This window comes from Nannospalax galili, unplaced genomic scaffold (assembly GCF_000622305.1).
Source record: "Nannospalax galili isolate Female #2095 unplaced genomic scaffold, S.galili_v1.0 scaffold305, whole genome shotgun sequence".
NCBI lineage: Eukaryota > Metazoa > Chordata > Mammalia > Rodentia > Spalacidae > Nannospalax > Nannospalax galili.
Genome location: NW_008356258.1, coordinates 754693 through 775045, shown reverse-complemented (window position 1 = coordinate 775045; position 20353 = coordinate 754693). Strand labels below are relative to the sequence as shown.

Sequence of the window (20353 nt, the reverse complement as noted above, 5' to 3'; positions counted from 1 at the left end):
TAAATAAAATAATTATTATTTCTTTTTGAAAGATTTAATATTCATATTTTCCTTAATTTCTTTACAGTATTTGTAATTGTCTTTGTAGACATGGTTTTTCTATTAAGCTTTTATTCTACACCCATTTCCAGAATTTACCTATTAATTCTTATGTACATGATATTTGCTAGATCCCAGTGTCAAGTACCTTAGTACCTTATAAAATAGTTTGTTGATGGGGTTTAGCAGATGAGAGATAACCTTTAAAAAACTCTATAGGGCTAGCAGGATGGTTCAGCAGGTAAGGGTGTTTGCTGCCAAGCCTAATGACCTTGAGTTCACTCTTTGGAACTCACATGATGGAAGGATTTAAAAAAAGAAATACTTTGTTCAGGGCTAAGGATGTAACTCAGTGGTACAGTTCTTGCCTAGCATCTTTGAGGCCCTGGCTTTTATCCCCAGCACCACAAAATAAACACTCTGAATATTCCATTCTTTGCTATATTTAGCCTTAAACTGAAGGAGTACATCCTGCCGTTCTCTCTCAAGCCACACTCTCTTTTTGCAGTCTTCCCTTTTACCTCTCATGCTGTTGGTTCTCCTTTTTTGTCGCTCTGTCCGACAGCTGCCTTTGCGCCCCCCCCACCCCTCTTCAATTTGCTGTTTCTCTCATACAACACCTGAGAGATCCAGGAACAAGATTTGATAGAACAAAATTAGTCAGTTCACCTGACAGAAAAACATAAACAAGAGTAGTCAAACGGTGTGTCTAATACAGAAACTGACGTTCAGTGGAGCAGAGTATAGCTTCCAGAAGTGGACACACTATGTGTAGAAGCTATGATACAGGTGATGTTTTAAATCACCAAGGGTGATGTAAGTCTGCATGTCATGGCAGGGCAGCTGGCTAGTTATTTAGAGCAGAAATTAATATAGTTCTACACTTCACATCTTAGTAAAAGTATTTCCACCTGCATTGCATATGCTTACTTGAAATAAATATTATATAAATATAAAATGTGAAAATAGAACTTAGATAACATAGGTGAGTAGTTTCATAATCTTAGAATGAGGAAGGCCTTTGCAAGTCTAATCCAAGGCCAAAAATCATTGAGGAAATTGATATATTTCCTACATGAGAAGTGAAATTTCTGTACATAAATTTTAAGAACAGATAATTCACAAATGACAAAAGAGAAACCATGTGTAAAAAATAGCTCATCCTCACTAGTATTCAAAGACTGAATTTAAACACAGTAGTGTTTTGCCTATTGAATTATTGAAGATTAAAAATAATGAAATTTCTAATGGTGCGAGAGTATGAGAAAGCACATTCATTTTGTACATTTGGTAAGGAAAAAATAGGTTGAATCTTTATGGTAATCTGTATCGGTTATTTTTAAATGTCTATGCATTATTTACTTAAAAGGAATACTTTATCAGGCCTACAAAAGTATTGAATTCTGTAGTTGCTCATAATAATAGAACCAAAACAAAGTAGAATGTAAACGTGTAGCAATGGAACACTTGTTAATTATCAGTAAATCCACACAGCGGAACACAGTGTCATCAGAAAGATTACTCTTTAAATTGATATGTTTTGCTGTGGAGATATATTTTGTCACATTACAGTGAAAACAGATCAGGTTATGAAACAAAACACAACTGCATGAGGAAAAGTCTGAGGTTTACAGACCTTAGAATGTTTCTGGTTAGTATCTTTGTTAGTGAAATCACGGAACCCTTTTATTTGCCTTTTCTGTGCTCTGAAAATTCTTTTTCTTTTAAATTAGGAGAAGGGCACAAGTCTTTCTTTTTCCATTTTTGAGGAGAAAAAGCATGCTTATAATCTACACTGGGGCGAGGGTGAGAGATGGGAATATGAGTATGAACTGTGACTGTAGTTGCTGCTGTCTCAACGTTCTATGTTGCCTGGTACACAGCTCTGCATAGCCTCCTCTTGTAACTGTCAGAGGAAAAAGCAATGTTCATTTCTTTCATTTGACTCAGGTCAGCTCACTTTTATTCTCAGTTTTTGTTTTGTTTCATAATTTAACCCACTGAACAGGATTTTTTTTTCATTTTCGTGGGCAATTTATGCCTTCATTTTTCCATGGTATTTGACAGGGAAGAGAATACTACTACCCTACTTTAGGGAAATTGTCTTTAGATGTATTACTGGTCATTGTAGCTTTTGTCATGGTTGTGCAAGAAAGCTTTTGGCCTAAGATTTTTGAATTCTAAATTCTAGGTTCATCACTCTCATTGGGGGGTATGGGTGTATGTGGGTGTGGGTATGTATTCATTTACACGGAGAGATTTAAAAATGTATCAAAGCAATGCATTTCAAATACTAACATTTTCAAGTAATCCATCAGTGCAAAGTATGAGACTAGAAAGCTGCTGTCCCCAAATTTGAGCTTTCTTAACAGTGCCAGCCTCTCAGGCTGCCCAGAATCCACTGCCCATTCCTGGTGTTCGAAGTTCTGCTATTAGAGATGATTTATTTGATTACAAATCCTTCCTGGGTTTTCCTTCTCTAACAATCCTTTCTAATCAGTCAGCTGTCAGTGACCAGGATTGGGCAGTCAGCTTTGATAAGTGAGAATGAGGCAGATCCATGGGCAGAGTCTGGGCCTATGTGGAGGCAGGAGGAATGTGTGGAGGTCCAGGCTGTGACTGTCACTGGGAACCAAGTCAGTGTGAACAGAGTCATCTGTGCTTTCTCATCTTGCACTTTGCTATGTGCATTCACTACATTTCCTGTAGAAGTGTTATTTTCTCCTTTGCTTTTCAAGCAAAGACAGTGTCACTTTATGTGTGTTCAGAAATTAAAATTGATTTCCTTTTTGAAAACAAATCTCAGCTTCATCTACTGTGATGGATACAGAAGAAGGGAGAAAGAGCCAAGATATTGCTCAATTTTAAAAATTATCTACAATCGGTTTCATAGCATGAAAGTCAAGCCTGAACACTCCCTGAAGTCATGTTTAATGTCAGTGGTTGGTTTGGCCTCTTCCAAATTTATCCTTCCAAAGGCTGTTTTAGCAACTCATAATCACTCTGAGAAGGTCTGTTTTCCAAAAGAAGCAGCAGCCGTGTTTAAGTTTACATGACCCCAGTTTCATGACAGCAGTAGCAAATCAGACATCTTATCCAAGGAAAAGCATTTTTGGCTTAGAATTCCATCACTCTTGTAGTGGGAGTCAGCTCTCAGTTTAGCCCAGTGCTGCTGCAGAACACTGGCAGTGAATCTTTCAGAAAACATAAACACAATTGGTATTTATAGCATTGTTAACATTTGTTAAATAGTTGGGGGAGTGGTCTGTAAGCCTGTCTTAAGCAGGTGGGGAAGGAATCTTTGTTGTGACTGCAGTGAGATTTAAAGCCAGGACAACAGGATTAACAGTGGTGGCAGCAATACAGTAAATTAGAAGTATTGAATGCCCTGTTACAATTTCATGCAGCTACACAGTTCAGCGTGTTACAGAAACAGTCCCGAAGCATCACTGACCAGAAGTGTGTTGCACAGATGGCGTATTTGACACAGTGCAGGGCAGGAACTGTACAACGAAAAGCCAAATAAACGGCCAGGATTAGTCAAGTTTTCATTGAAAACCTACATTAAAAAATACTGTTAAATTTTGCCTGACTTTCTTGTACATCAAAACCACAATAATCAGGCAAAGTTTCCCTTAGTTGACTACATGAGCATTGAGGTTGTAGGTAGAGCTTGGTCTTTGTATTTTACTCGGGCTCATTAGTTAAGTAGGTAAATAAGTAGCTGACTTATACAGCCGAGGATGTAAAGCAGAGTATGAGTGTTTTCATGAGGTTTTTTTTAGTCCTTGTCAATTTTTTGAGATACCCACACTCTTCTCTTCTGTGTCTGCTTCATGCTCTTGAGGGAACCCATTTCCTTTATGGCCCTTTTTAACACTTCACACTGCTATTCATTTTATTCTCTAAGTTTTTCACTAAATGGAAGCTTTTAGAAAGTTTAACAGGAAAAGATAATACAAATTTGAAAAAAACTACATAAAATTGTTTGACAGTGTGACATATCTAAATTTTTCACAATAGTTTTATTTCTAGTAAAGATGAGAAAATTTACTTAGGATGTAAAGAAACCACTGAAATTCTGTTAGTATTTGGGAAACACTTGACTCAAAGATAACTACATTGTGTGTAAATTTGTTGTCCCACCACATCTCTTTGCCCCCCCCCCCCCAGTGTGTGTCTGTGTGTCTGTGCCTGTGTTGTCTTTCAGGTTTTTAAGTTCCTTTGACAGTAGAGAGCATGCCATCAAATTCCTCAATAAGTCTTGGGTATTTCAACACTATGGTTGTTCACAAATATTTTTAGAAAAATTAACTGGGTGTTTGTTTCTTAACAGATGAACAACTAACCTGCCCCTGCATCTTCTTTTACTGTAGTTTAAGCATACTGTTGAGTTCTGAAAAACAACTTCACCTTGTGAACGCAGTACATTAACTTTCCTGCTTTGCCACATTGTTTTTCTTTAACAGCTTCTTACTGATTGCTTACTGTGTTTGCCTTTTGGCACTGGCCACTTCTTTAAAGACATAGCACTTATTTTCCTAGGCAGGCTCCTTTATCTACTAGTTTCCAGTAGCCAGAGATGGAGGTGTTTTGAATGAGCACATCAATGTTCTAGACAGAGATACTGTTTGAAATTATCCATGAGCACAGTGCCGCTAAGCGTTACTGAGTGACGTTTGTTTCTCTTGGTCGTGTCTACCCTGACTAGCTGGTTTCTTTCAGATTGGCAGCTGGGATTATGCTGTAGTAGATGGACAGCTACAAGAACTGGAGACTAGTGAGTTGATGTGCCTGGAATGTATGGGCTCAGTTCTGAGACACTGAAGGAGAAGTCTATGCATTTTACTTCGGGTTCTGCCTGTGTACTGCCATGGTTTTATCTGAGTAGAGATGCAGTAAATACTCCTTTCCTCTCCCCAACCTTTTGTCATTGTGCTCTTATTTTTAGTGCATTTCATTTGTAAAGCATGCTGCTTTTTGACTTGGTACCATTATGACATGTATGTCCTCCAGCTACCTGCTAGATTTTTTTTAGTGTTGTTTGGAGAAAAAGATATTCTTTATGTTAAAAGGTGACATGCCTTATGATTATTAATATTTAATTAATCCTGAATGATACTACAATGTTAAGAAAACTAAAGCTTCCTTGGAATCAAATAGAAATAAGACAGGAAGGCAGCTTCATAAAACAGAATTGTTAGGCAGGGTCTTTGGATTCAGGAGTTTTTGACCAATTTATCAACTGAAGTTCTTGGATTGTTAAAATATATTTCTGGCTGTTGTATTAAAAGATAAGTTCAACTTCTTAAAATTATCTCAAAACACTGACAGGCCTTTCTTTAGATGTCTTAGACATTTTCAGATTTCCTGTTGTATATTTCAAAAATAATCTATCTTTGCAAAGATATCAAATATAACAGTGAAGAAAATACAAACTTTGTTCTTGCCAGTCTTTTCAGTCTTCCTGCCCAGAAGGATCAGCTGCAATTCGTTTGATGCATACTGTGTGAGATTATACATTAAAATGCTTGGCATGTGCACATGTGTGCTCACAAGTAACACCTGTAAGTTTGTGTGCACTCTGCCTGTGTATGTATGTGTATTTGTTTCACATTATCATCGTTTATTTAGGTGGGTTTTTTTTAATGTAACTTCTTACAGTTTTAGAGTTCTAGAGTAAATTTTTTTATACTTAAATACTTTTACCTACATTTGATCCTTATGAAAATTCATAGGCGTGGAATCCATGACTTTATCTATTTGAAAACATAAAAATTCGACTCTTCCAAGTATTTAGATATTTTTCTCTGTCTAACCCCCCGCCCCCCAAAAAACAAAGTTTTTCAAGTCCCAAACAATGTAGAATCACTTTGTTCGATATATTTACTTCTTTACCATCTTTCTTTTCTGTGTGAATTCTTTTGCATAATTTACTGACCAAATATTTTTGAGCTATATTTTGAACATAAATTAAGTTTTAAATATTCCATATCTTGAAAGGCTGATTTTGTTGTCATTGTTTACAATTCTGTGGTTTAAATTCTTTTATTAATATTATTATTATTTCTGAGTCACTTAGAAACATTGAGTTAGGTTTTAACTGCCATTTTAAAAATTATGTTGCTTTGTTTTTCGGTTCTGGAGCTCAAACCCAGGGCCTCACGTCTGCTAGGCAAGCACTCTGCCACTGAGCCACATCCCAGAACTTCATTTTTTAAGTTCATGAATTTATTGCTTTGACTATTAAAAAGTAGCTGTGCTTCTTCCTTAGGTTGAGAGGAGACCTGGTTTGTAAATGCTTTTAACTGACACTCTGCCTGTTTTGTTTTCTTTTTTTAAAAAAAAACCAAAAACGGCTAATTCAGGAGTATAGTCCCAGCACTTGGGAGATAGGCAGGCAGATCTCAGTGTGAGTTCAAGGCCAGCCTGGTCTACATAGTGAGTTCCAGGCCAGCTGGGGCTTCAGAGAGACAGAGAGACCCTGTCTCAAAAAGACCAAAAAACAAACAAACAAACAAACAAAAAACAGCTAGAAATGTTATCCAAACATGTGTATTATGGAGATAATTTCCTCTTTTGGAATTTTCATCTTGTTTTTTGTCAGGTCCTTGTTACAGACCCTCTTTTGGCCTTTCAGTAAATGTCATTGAGATTTTTGTCCTTTAAGAATGAAATATAAACTTAAGCATAGAATGACTCCGTTGTCACTTGATTCTTGTTTCTGTGACATCAAAGCTAGAATTTTAGCTGTGGCTCCAGAAGACACAGAGAAGGCTCCTCAACTAGTTGGTCAGAAGTGCAGTGCAGCCCTGCCATTCTCCACAAGGTCTTGTCCAGTTTGAGTTCAAATGTGGGGAAGGTAAGAGAGAAACTTGTCTCGAGTAGTGGGATGCTATACCCATGGCAGAAGTCACTTGATGTTCCTACTATGACTGTAGTACTGAGAAGACAAAATAAATCTAAACTACAGAGTCTCATGAAATATTTCTTGATAGTAAGGTAGACCAGACTCCTAAGACAGTTTTCTAATTTTAGCAAAGTCAGAAAACTTTAGCCTTTTTAAATATTTAATAAACTTTTAACACTGTTTTCTTTGTGAATTATTCAGTTTCTCTTGCCCTTTCCCAATTTTATAGTCCTTTTAGATGCAAATATATAAGGAATCAAATGCAGTTTCAGGGTTGTGTGCTTTAAAAAGCAGTGTATCTATTAACTGCAGTCATATATTCAAATTATATCTATCCTAACCCCCATTTTAAAGTGAAATTTTACATTTATTGTTGGTTACTGAGTGTTGTTCTGTGTTAACTTGTTTCCTTGGTGAGATTTAAAAGCCTGGTTCAGAGGGACTAAAATAGTCTTAAGCAAAAGCCAAATACTGTGTTATCACTTGGCTAAAACTTGCCAACCCCGTCTTTGTCTGTGTGTAGATGTGCATATAGTAGCTTTATATAGCTATGAAATCGTTCAAGTACACAATAGTTGGCAGGAAAACCAATATGAATGCACAACTTGTTGAGCACCGCTTCATAATGTTTTCATTTAGAGATCCATTAATAAATGCTCTAGGTAATATTTGAGATGCTCTTTATAAAAATATAAATATGTGACTTTACTAGAATATCCTGAAATATTTGCAAGGTCTTTTATTACTATATATTTGAACATCTGGAATGCTAGTTGATGGATTCAGGTTTTATTATAGAAAGTATTAATGGGCTTTGTGCCAAAGTAATTGGGAACTGATTAATAAGAAAGTTAAATAATAAAGCATACTTTTAGTAGAAGTGTTTAATTGAGTGTTTTTCTCAATCCCAGACTGCTCTGTACAGGTGGTCATAATGTATCTTTTAGCTGAATTCAGATGATGTCTCTGGCCATTCATTCAGTAAATATCTGTTAACACCTACTGTACACAGGCCCCAGAAGCATAGAAATGCTTAGCAGTCTGTGTTCTTAAGAAGACTAATGGTCTACACAGTAAGACAGAAAAGTAAAGAAGGAATGAATCCGTAATTAGAACATTAGATAAATAGGTAGTAGATGAGGAAGTTGGTGTGCATTGCCCCGAGACCAGCAAGGGAAGGACCAGGGTTGTCCAGATGAGGTCAGGACAGGTCTCTCAAAAGCTAGAGGCCTGAGTCAGCCCTGCAGAATGAAAAGAGGGGCTATCCACAGAGAAAGGAAATGGCAAAAAAGAACAGAAAGTGTGCAAGGATTTAAAAGCAGTATGACACAGCACATTAGAGCATGTGAAGGGGCACTGGCAGGACCCGAATCACCATTACTATTTCTCTTAACCGTAAGTAGTTGGTAACATTTCTTGAGCATTCATTTAACTCCAGGCAGACACTATGTTAAACCTTTTATATATTGACTGCAATGATAGCATCACATGCTTGTGATAGCTTATTATGCCCATTGCTCATATTTATATATTATTCAATTCTTATAAAACCACAGTAAAATACCCAGGATTATTATCACAGTTTTTAGCTGAAGAAACTAAGGCACAGAAGATTGAGAGCTTGTCCCATATCACTCAACTAATATGTGAGTGCTGAGATTTGAACCAAATCTTATCTGCTTCCATGGTCTGCATGTCCGTCCTGGGCTGTGGTGCCACTTAATGATCAGGAATGTGGATGGAAGGATTTCAATTAGAGAAGTCATGTAATCAAAGTTGCCACTTTAGAACTGAACATTTTACAAGTTTAACCCCCAGAAAAACTTGTGGGCTGCCAGCAAGTGCTTAGCTTTTGGACATTATAGTGCATTTTTATTTTCAGTAAGTCTTCCGTCAAAGGTCAAAAGTTAAATTGCTCACAGGAATACGGTCTTATTTTTCAATGCATCTATCTGGCTAATTGTTTAGACTGACACTTTTTGAGATAACCTCAGGCTAAAGATATTAATTATCACAGGTAGGTACTAATTACCCTATTCCATAATAAGAATTTTACATAACAAATTTTGAGAAGGATGATTGAGCTCTGTAGATGAAGATGGGTTTGTTCAAGTAAGTTAGGCACTTGGTATTGTTAAGCTACCCTGTTACTAGCTCACCATCTTGAACTGTATGAAGGGCTAAAATACATGTACATTTTATGTGATTGCAAACCTCAGTTTCAGCCTCTATAAAATGTCTGTTCCTTTGTTCAAAAGATGACCTGGAAAAGCGAAAGAAGGCTGTAAACAGATTTACTTGAGGGCCTTTTCAAATCATACATTTGAATTCTCACTGGTCCTTAACAGTCACTGCTATAGTGAGACACTGGAGTGTTGTCAAGGCCCTCGAGAGAGTTGGGGCTACTTCAGTGGCATCTTTCAGCTCTCCTCAGAGAGATTCATTTGGTCTCTAGTAGCAGACACCAGTCTTCATGCAACAGCAACACTCCTCATCTTTCCCTGCACACTCATGTTGCCTTCATCAAGAACTATTCATTTTTCAAGCCTGGTTTTGTCCACAGAACCCTAGGTAAATCAGGCTGGGCTTACTTGCTGTGTATTTCACACTCAGTAAATCTTGTTGTTACATGATTCCTGTGTGGGAGTTCTGTTCTCCCTGTTATGGACCACTGAAGTACCCTGACCTTTTCATTATACTTGAAGAGGCAGAAGATACACCCTGTCCAAGTTAATGTTACCAAGAAGCCTAGATCAAGCACATGCTGTAATCAGTAGTGTGAACAGGCAGTGTGATCTGTAGTCCACAGTATGAACAGGGAGTACGCTCTGTAGTCAGTAGTATCAACAGGTGGTATCATCTGTAGTCAGCAGTATCAACTGGCAGTATGATCTGTATTCATCAGTATCAACAGGTGGTATTGTCTGCAGTCAGCAGTACCAACAGGCCTATGATCTAGGAGGTGCAGCAGTGAGGTGAAACTGAAGCAGGACTTCTAAGGAGAGGGAAGCACGACCATTTTAGGAGGGACTAAGGCATGAGAAAAAATTTAAGACAGAAATGGCTTTTATATATATGGAAGACAACCAGCCTGATGAAAGAAGAATGCTTGAATGAGGAAGTTTGGTGAGAAAGCCTTCCTTGCCTGGCACGTGGTCTTCACCTGCTACCAGAAACCACTGATGCACAGGAGTGTTGCACAAAGGACAGTTCAGGAAAACTCATTTCTTCGGGGCATGCTGAAGAAAAAAGCTGAGTAGAAGGCACTAAGTAAAGAGACCTTTACAACACTTAGTGCTTGAGATGAGAAGACCAGGATTCAGAAAGGACTGTGAGAAACCACCAGGAAGTGACTGAGCCCAGTGACTGATTCTATGTCAAAGAAAAGAGGTAACATTTAAAAATGTTAGTGAGATTCTGAACATAAAATCAAAGGGACCACACTACTGACTGAGGAATGCGAGAGCAAAATTAACTTTTCCAGATTTTAGCATCTTTATTTTAGGGGATTAGATGAGCACATGGAATGCAGCGGGCAAAGGCATGGGTGGGCATTTTCTAGAGGTGCACGGCTCATTAGGTTTGGGTTTGAAAGTCTTTCAAACAGGAGTAAGATTGAAAATTCAATAGAGGGGCTGGAGAGGTGACTGCAGTTAAGAGTATTGCTCCTCTTGCAGAGGACCCAGGTTCAATTCCCAGCATCTACATGGCAGCTAACAACTGTCCTAACTCCAGTTCCAGGGGATCTAATGCCCTCTTCTGATCTCAGCAGGCATTGCACAACAGGAGTGCACTTACATGCAGGCAATACACTCATACATAGAAATAAATACTTTTTTCTTTTTCTTTTTTTTTCTTTTTTTTTTTTTTTTTTGGTTTTTTTGGGACAGGGTCTCCCTGTAGCCCCAGCTGGCCTGGAACTCACTATGTAGACCAGGCTGACCTCGAACTCACAGAGATCCGCCATCATGCCAGATGATGGCGTGTACCATCATACCCAGCCCATTTTTCTAATTAAAAAAAAAAAAGCTCAGTAGAAAGATAAAATTACGAGGAGAGGAGATTTCAGTTGAGAACATCAGAGTGCTAAAATAGTACTTGCAGTCATGAGTTAATTTATAGATAAAAAAAAAAAGAAGTTAGCAAAAGATCATGAATAAAGCAGAGAACAGACCCAATGTAACACAACTGAGGCCCCCACAGAAAGAGTAAAGAGACCGTCGTGACCAACACAGGTCACTGCTGCAGAGGGCCGGATGAGTGAGAATGGCAGGTGAGTTTTAAAATGACAGGGAGGGTCTAGACTTGTCCGTTAGTACAGAATGTGGCTGTGAAGTCTGAAGGTGGAAGGCTGTTTTACACTCTTTCCCTTTGTTTTTCACACTTCCAAAACAACTTCCCAGTGTGTTTTTATTGCCAATAGCTCAAGGCTAGTCAAGAAGTAAAGCATTGGGGTCTAAGAATGCTACAGCTTTTTAGGTGTGTTTAGGACTTAGAAAGAAAACTGATTATTATTTAACTTGTTATTCTGTTATTGAGCTAGGATAATCACACTATATTACACAACTTAAAACAGCCTGTATTACTTACCTCTCTTGTTGTGACAAAATGGCTAACAAAAGCACCTTGAAAGAAAGGTTCATTTGGGTTAGAAATTTGAGCATATAGTCTGTCATGATGGAGGATGCTAACAGCAGGAACAGCTCTAGTCTCAGAGGCAAGAATATAAGGCAACTGGTCGCATTGTATCTGTAGTCAGGAAGCAGAGAGAGACGAGTGCTAGTGCTCAGTTCTTCTGCTTCTCTGCTCTTCATTCACTCCAAAGCCTGGAACCCTGGGATGGTTCCACTGCTCAGCTGAGCCTCTCTGGAAATGCCCTGACAGACACATGGAGGTAGAGAGGTACATCTCTATTGTGTTCTAAGTTATTGACAATGAAGATTAACTCACACAGACTTTTCCTCAAAGTGGTCAGTAGTGTACCAGTACTATTAAAATTGGATTTTTAAAAGCAAGAATTATGGTGCACACCTATAATCCCACATTTGGGAGGCTTGAGACAGGAAAATTGTGAGTTTGAGACCAACCTGGGCTACCTTTCAAGACTGTCTCAAAAAACAAATAAAAAGAACCTTTAAAAGCATTTAAAAGAGGACATTGGAATTTTTGAAAGTTATCTCATTTTTTAAATATATTTTTACTTATTATTTTTATTTTATGTGTATGAGTGTACTGCCTGCACGTATGTGAGTACACCCATGTCGTGCAATGCCGCGGTGGTCAGAAGAGGTCTTCGGATTCCCCTGGAACTAGAGTTAAGGATGATTCGTAGCCACCATGTGGGTGCTGGGAATCGAACCCAGGTCCTCTGCAAGAGCAATCAGTGTTCTTAACTGCTGAGCCATCTCTCCAGCCCCGAAAGTTATCTCATTAATCCTATCTTTTTTCGTATTGCCTTTGTTTTTTCTTTTCTCTCTGTCTGTGTGTGTGTATAGGGGTATGTCAGGGCATGGAGGGTTCCAGGGATGAACCCAGAGTCTCACTGAATATATGTTCTAACACTGAGCTACACAAAACAGTATCAAGTGTAAAGCACTGTATGTTATACTGAGAGCAGTTGCATGAAAGTATATTCCTGTGGTCATTAGCATGTTGGCCATTGTCCTAGTTGCTTTTCCTGTTGCTGTGATAAAATATCTTGGGAGAAAGGGCTTACTTTGGCTCACAGCTCAAGGGTACAGTCCATCTGGTGGAGAAGGTTTGGTAGGGGGAGCAGGAGGCATTGTATCTACAGTCAAGAATCAGCAACAAATGCGCTTCTCCTCACTTTTCTTTCTCCTCCTTGTGCAGTCTAGGCCCTAAGCCCAGAAAATGAGGCCGCCTACTTTTAGGTCTTCCTACTTCAGTTAATCTAATCAGGATCATCCTTCACAGGTGTGCTCAGAGGCTAGCCTAATCAGCCAGTCCCTTCCGGGTGTGCTCAGAGGCTTGCCTCCTAGGTGATTCTAGATCCTGTAAGGTTGACAATCACTGTTACCCATCACAGCCCTGCTCTCTGGGATGCTCATCCATGTCTCTCTCCACTGCTTTCCCTCCTAGCCACCCTCTCCCTGCCCCTTCTCTGCCTTCTTCCTTTGTCATATCCACGTGAAAATAAACATGCCTCATAGCTTAGTTCTGGATTCTTTTGTGTATGTTTCTCATGTGCTCTTCCTAGAGCTTAGCCAATGAGTGGTTTTGATCTGTGATCCAGAGCCCAGCCTCACCCACCTATACCTATATTGAACTTCCATATGAGATTTCATTTCAAAAAGAAAGTAATTTCTGCTCCCTAAACTCACACATACAGAGAGGGAAGAAGGGAGGGGAGGGGGGGAGGGAGGGAGGGAAGGAAGGAAGGGAGGGAGGGAGGGAGGGGGGGAGGGAGGAAAGAAGGAAGGAGGAAGGAGGGAGGGAGGAAGGAAGGAAGGAAGGAAGGAAGGAAGGAAGGAAGGAAGGAAGGAGGAACAAAAGCACTGACTTCAGTTTCTCTTGTGGATGAATGGCACCCAAACCACTACCGCCAGTCTCAGAACCAGACTGGGGCTTTCTTTTGCATATTGGACTGCAGATTCCGTGATTCTGACAAAATTTACTATCTTTCTCCTGTCAAACTGATTCTCTGCAACAGAAATCCCTACTTCTGTTCATTGCCTTGCTGTTCTTTTAAACTAGAAGTTAAAAAACAAGAAGAGAAATAGTTTTGACTTCTTACTTCATTGCTCAAAGTTATCAGTCCTTAAGACCTATTGATTTTTGCTTAGGGCGTGATTCACCCATTCATCCCTTTCTTTCTGTTACCGTACCTTCTGGAGGATTAAAGTGCCCTCTGAACCTCTAAAGAGATTTCTGTTTGTGGACTCTTGGCCTAGAAATATAATTCAAAATCCTAAGCCAGATTTCAGCTTTCTAGAATGATGGTCACTATTATTGTCTTCTATAAAGAACTGAAGCATTTCATCCTTCCCTGTGTTAACTATGTTGAATGAGTATCACACTGAATCCTAAACTGAATAACTCAGCATTTGATTTAGTATTTTGTAGCTTTCTATGTGCTAGGTATTGTGCTGAACACCTCCTATGTATCATCTGTTTAATTTTCTAAAGTTTTCTGTAAGCTTGGAATTATGGTTGTCTCTATTTTAAAGAAGGGAAACAGAGATTAATCTGTTTGCCCAAAGTCAGACAGCAGGTAAGTGTAGAGCCTGATTGAGCACTAAGAATCTTCAGACACCATTGGCCACAGGCTGAAGAAGCCTGTGCTCTGCAACCCCTCACCTTTTTTTCTGCAGTGTTGGGGATCAAACCAGGGTATCATCTAAAACCCTGGGGCTACCAGGCAAGGGGCCACAGAAGGTAGCAAAGGAAGGTACTGGCACTGATGACTGCTGCTCAAAAGAAAGGCTGTCCTCCATACTGGTCCAAAGTCTATGTGTCATCAACTGGCAGGGCTGCTGCCTCCTTCCTCATGGCTACCTTTGGGCTTCGACAGCCGTGTTTTAATTTCCTTCTCAGAATTGTCTGTGAAGTTCAATCACAAATTGATTTCACTTAATCCAAAGATATTTTATCCTGGTTCCTATTCCTGACTTCTGTTGGCCCTTTTTCTTGTTACTAAAGCCTAGAGTCATTCACTATCAGACATGTCCAACCTGTGCCTATGGGCCACATACAGCTAAGGCTAGCATGAATGCAGCCCAACACAATCCTAGACTTCCTTAAAGCACTATGAATTTTTTTGGTAATGTGATTTTGAGGGGTTTTTGTTTTTTAAGATTTATTTATTTTGTATTAGTGTATGAGTGTTTTGCATGAAGGTATGTAATTGTATGACATGTGTGCAGTGCCTGCAGAGGCCAAAAGAGGGCATAGGATCCCCTGGGACTGATGTTACAGTTATGAGCCACTACATGAGTGCTGAGGACTGAACTCTGGCCTTCTGCAAGAGCACCAAATGCTCTTAACCATTGAGCCACCTTTCCAAGCTCAACAGTACAGTTTTTTAGTGACCTTCATAGGTGATCATGTCATGTCTCAATGCTTAAAAAGTTGAACATACCTGGACCAACCCTAGTCTCATCGTGCTGTTCTTGTATTGTGTCTGACACACTTTGTTTGCTGAAATAATGATGGTGGTGACATAATAAAGATACTTCATAAACTCATCCATTCATTTTCATGCTGTTTTTCTGATGCTTAGCCTTGTCTCTAGTGCCTGGCATTATGCCTATTGACAAGTTGAATTCTTGAGTCAGGCAGCTTAGGGGCAGATTTTTAGTATGCCATTTAATTACCGAAAGCAAAACATCCAAGTTCTTTGATTTAGCTTCCTTATCTATAGACAGGTACAATAGGCATTGGTATGATAAAGCTTAAAGATTAAATGGTGTAACATAATAAATGATTTGGAAAAGTTCCTAGAAAAAGCAAATACTAAGTAAGTAGTCGTTGGCTGCTCTATTGACTGCCTATTGACTGCATATTAAGGAATAATTTATGTAAACCACTTTGCCCTGGTTTTTATACAGTTATCATTTACTCTATTATTACTGATAATTTATAGGCGAGAACATTGAAACTTAGGTCAGGAAACTTATATTAGATCACATTGTTTGTAAATGATATGGTTGCAGAATTTGAACTTGGCCCATGCTGGCTCCACCTCTCCACTTAATTCTAGTAGAGATATTTTCTAATCTTTTCTGCCTCTGCAGGTTGTGAAATTACCTTAAATTACTAGATAAAAAGTGTATCAAAGTGTAACTCAACCTTCTAAGTGCATTCACCCTTCTTGTGTCGAGTTTTGAGGGCAGAAACAGCAAGACCTAAACAGAAGGTTGGGTATGGGTATGTGTATGGTGCACACCTGTGATCCCAGCACTTGGAAGGCTGAAGGAAAAGGTTCAAGACCAGCCTGGGATACTTAATAAGACCTAGTTGAAAGAAGGGAAGGGGGGGAGAGGGAGGGAGGGAGGGAGAGAGGGGGGGAGAGGGAGAGAGGGAGGGAGAGGGAGAGAGGGACGGATGGAAGGAAGGAGGGAGGGAGGGAGGGAGGAAAGGCCCAATAGAACTGCATACATCTTTCCTGATCCCTGAGTGCATAAATCAAGACGTACTTTCATTGTTTCTTACAAGGTCCATGTGAAGGTCTGTTAATGCTATCCTCAACAAATACAAAATTCAAAATTAGTACTCTAACTCCATGTTTATGATGTATTAATTGTTCTTATAAAACATATAAAATTTTGAGCCTACTTTCTTAGGGATTGAAAAATTACATGATGTATATTTTCTTATGAATTTTATGGATTTTCTCTATCCTTTTAGTGTTGGAGCTGAGACTGGATTGTTTGGGTGGTGTTGAAGTGCTCTAGTCTGGGTCCCTTCCTCCTGTCACACATCCCAGAGTATTTATTCATTCACTCGGGTTGCAGATCCAGGTTAGAAGTTATGCCGAGCCTCCTTCATGGCTATTGTCTTTTCATGGCAAGAGACAGACATAAACAGTAAACAGAATCATTGGAAAGCTATGGCACGGGGCATGCAAGTTTCTCCCACAATGAAGAGGCTGGGAAACGGGCCTCTGTGTCAGGTGGGCAGTAAGAACATAATAGGATGTGCATTTTGCAAAAGACACATACTTCCCCCAAAGGGCGTCCACACATGCTGCCCTGCTTAGTTGCCCTGCTCAGTCCTAGCTGGACTGTCTCATGCTGGGACACAGCACATGGTTTTTTCTTTGTTGTCTAACCTCTGATGTTCGGAGAGACTGTCAACAATAATGGTTTTCCTGTGGCAAAAGCAGTGCAGCACCAAGCCGTTCTCACAGGCACTTTATTGCACTTGGTTTTTTTACCCCCTTTCTACTTGCCAGAATCAAAGCAGCAAGTTTTTCTAGATACCTGTAAAAGGTTAGTTACTCCTCATCAGGGATGATGCAAGCAGGAAAACTGCAGGAAAGCCAAAAGCAAGAAAACAGAAACAAGGCAAGAAATGCATTCGGATCGCAATTGCTATGTTCTGTTTCATGTCACCGAGCAAGATGAGAAAGTTTGGATTTTTATAGGAACGGCTTCCAAGTACTGTAGGGTGACGTCATCCTCCGTGCCCCGGCCAGGTGCATAAGGCCTCTGTGGAAACAGGTTGACTTCCAACATGAAACAAGCCAGAAGTATGAAGTGTCATTTTTGGGTGCAGTTGTGGTTCCATTGCCTGTAATTAGCACCTCTTAACCTTCAGACTTGTCTGTGCCTTTTTCAGGCTGTCGAAGCTCAAATCCGGAGTTTTGGACAGACGCCTTCCCAGCTACTCATAGAGCCCCATCCTCCCAGAGGTTCTGCCATGCAAGCGGTGAGTGTTCTATGTGCTCCTCTCTGGCCTCTTTCAGGTCATGCTTGATACACCAGTCTTTGCACTGTGCTTGAGAGCCTCCACCATACCTGGGCCTGCTGTTTTTACACAGTCAGCCTGCCTACAAGCAGCAAATGCTATCACATTCTCCCCTGGAGTCTTTGAAAAGTAAACTTAACTCCTCCGATGCTATCGCATTTCATCAGCTAGCCCTTTGTGTTGCAAGATTCACAACTGTCATGTCTTCCTTGTAGGATAAAGGACTCTACACCAAAGACTGAAAAATTTTTCTGGTTTGATACTGTGAGTTTCTAGATCCATTCCACTGTTTTTTAGTTTGAGAATTTTTGAGCTAAGCATGATGCATAGTATATCATTACTGAAAGTCAGAGGCATGGAAGTGCAGGAAGGAAGGACAGCCCAGCAACCTGGTAGCTCAGCACAATGGCCTTGTTTCTGATGAGCATTTCTTATACTTTTTCCACATTGGCTCATCAAGTTACTGCTGAGAGTGGCCTAAGCTGACCTTCCATCCCTGCTGTGGATAGGCTAGAACAGGCCACTCCTTGGTAGATCAGTGTCTGAAGACAGTGTTGGCAAGACTTACTGAGCCAATTTTGAATTCAGTATCCTGTTGGCCACATTGCATTGGTCAAAGCAAGTCAAAAGCCAGCCCAGAATCAAGACTTGAACAGCAAATATGGCTACTCAGACAGTACCTGAAATTTCAAGGTAAAGGGAGGGAGAAGGAAAAAAAAAATTGACAAAGCAACACACTAATTTGCCTTATGAAATTTTTTTAACTAGAGTATAAATATTAATTTTTCTTGAATTGTCCCTCATAAAAGTTTGCTCATTACTGTTTTAGATTAAGAATAGAGAATGTAAAATCTGTTCATGAATCTAATGAACAGCTTATAATAAATTTAAATCCCATGCTGTGAGGGCTGGAGAGATGGCTCTGCAGTTAAGAGCACTGGCTGCTCTTGCAAAGGACCCAGGTTAAGTTCCCAGCACCCACATGGCAGCTAATAACCATCCATACTCCAGTTCCAGAAGATCCATCAACCTCTTGTGGTCTCTGCAGATACATGGCACAGATGCACTTGTATACATGCAATTGAAACACTCATACACATAAAATAGAAATAAATAAAAAAATAATCATTTCAAGTCCTATGCTGTGCTTAGAGATGGCAACTTTTGTTGTTAATCACCTTTCTTCCTCCAAGAGTTTTCCTCCACTTCTCTAGTCATATGAATTGACCATAATAAACTATAAGCAGTTTGTGTATTTTTTTAGTATTTTTTATTTATTACTTTTATTTTATGTGTACGAGTGTACTGCCTGAATGTATGTGAGTGCACCCGTGTCATGCACTGCCATGGAGGTCAGAAGAGGGCTTTGGATTCCCCTGGAACTGGAGTTAAGGACAGTTTGCAGCGGCCATGTGGGTACCGGGAATCAAACCCGGGTCCTCTGCAAGAGCAGTCAGTGCTCTTAACCGCTGAACCATCTCTCCAGCCCACTTTGTGTATTTATTTTTATTTTATGTGTTTGAGTGTTTTGCCCACCTGTAAGTGTACCACATGCATGCAGTGCCTGCAGAGACAAGAAGAGGGTGTCAGAGCCCCCGGAACTGGAGTTACAGGTAGCTGGGAAATGCCTGATATGGGGGCTAGGAACCAAACTCGGGTCCTCTGGAAGAGCAGCAAGTGTTCTGAACTGCTGAGCCATCTCTCCAGCCCCAACTACCAACATTTTAAAATTTATTTGTATCACCTTTTTTCCATATGTGTTTTTAAACTAGTGAAATCAGACTTAAGTGAAGATGAAAGGTGACTAGTAGGCAGACGAATACACAAAGAATAAATGTGTAACAAGAACAATGGAAGATAATGCCATAAACATAGGAAAAATGATTTATGTTTGGGTATCTGAATTAGTTTTAGTAATAGCTTGTCGATGTGACTGAGACCTCTGGATGCTGGTGGACAGAAGCCCCTCCACTGCTCCATTGACTTGCTCCTGGGTCACTGCACAGCCATGGCAGCTGGGGCAGTGCACCAGTTCCTACTGCCCAACCTTCCTGCTGGCAAAAAATTATTGACTCCTTGAGGCAGATAAGTGGGGTGGGAAGGCTGGGAAGGTACATGTTGCAAAGACTGGGAGGCTCTCTTTATCTTTGTCCTCTGAATTAAATATCTGAACTCCTTTTCAGACGTGGACAAATGTTTTCATCTAATCCATAAACGAATGGCAAAGAAAGGTATATTAAAAAAGAAACCAGAGTTCTCAGCAAGCGTACAGTTAATCCGGGAACGCTGAATGAGATTTGGCTAGCAGCTTCCTGCTGTCATTCAGCCCGGCTGGCAGAAGCTTCCGGGATTACAAGAGAGCTTATTTCTCTTGCCCCCATTTTACCAGTTCTCAGCTCATCTACAGCTGCATCTATTGGCACAGGCCAGCCCAGTAGGGCGGAATATGTTCTTCCTCTTTCCTAGGATTCAATGGAGTTCCCCAGAATTCCCTGCAGTGGCCTGGGGAGCTGGAGCCAGCGTGGGTGTAAGGAACTAGTGGAGGACAGTTGGTTACGGCAGTGAACACTTCCGGATGTGGTCTCTGCTGCTGTACAAAGCGGCTTGTCCTAGCACTCTGGCTAAAAGTGGCTCTCTGGAGTCACTGGGTAAACAAGACATTCTTCCTGCACATTAGGGATTTTTTTTCTTTTCTTTTGAAATCATAAACATTGGAATTACTCAATTTAAGCATAATTATATTTACAATCTGAGCTGCTAAGCTCAGAAAAATGTAGAAACTTCCTTTTAGGGAGACTTTATTATTATGTTGTACTCTGATTTTCTCAGTTTATAAATAGACTTTAGTAAATATTATTTTAAAACTATAGTTGTAAAGTAAGGTTTGGAACTCTGAAATGGTGTTTATTTCCTTTTCCTAGGATCTCTTCAAGCTTGCTTAAAGGACGTTGTCATTGCTCCTTGTCTCTTTTTTTT

General features: G+C 39.9%; 1 protein-coding gene across 11 annotated transcripts in view; it reads left to right on the top strand.

Annotated features, from left to right (window-relative positions):
• The window catches only part of Lrba (LPS responsive beige-like anchor protein), a 674454-nt gene that overhangs the window by 609201 nt on the left and 44900 nt on the right, over window positions 1-20353 (top strand). For all 11 annotated transcript variants that reach the window (XM_029556710.1, XM_029556708.1, XM_029556707.1 and 8 more), the window contains one exon: window positions 17249-17338. In XM_029556710.1, coding sequence (XP_029412570.1) covers window positions 17249-17338 — 90 coding nt within the window. The remainder of the gene's footprint in view (window positions 1-17248; window positions 17339-20353) is intronic.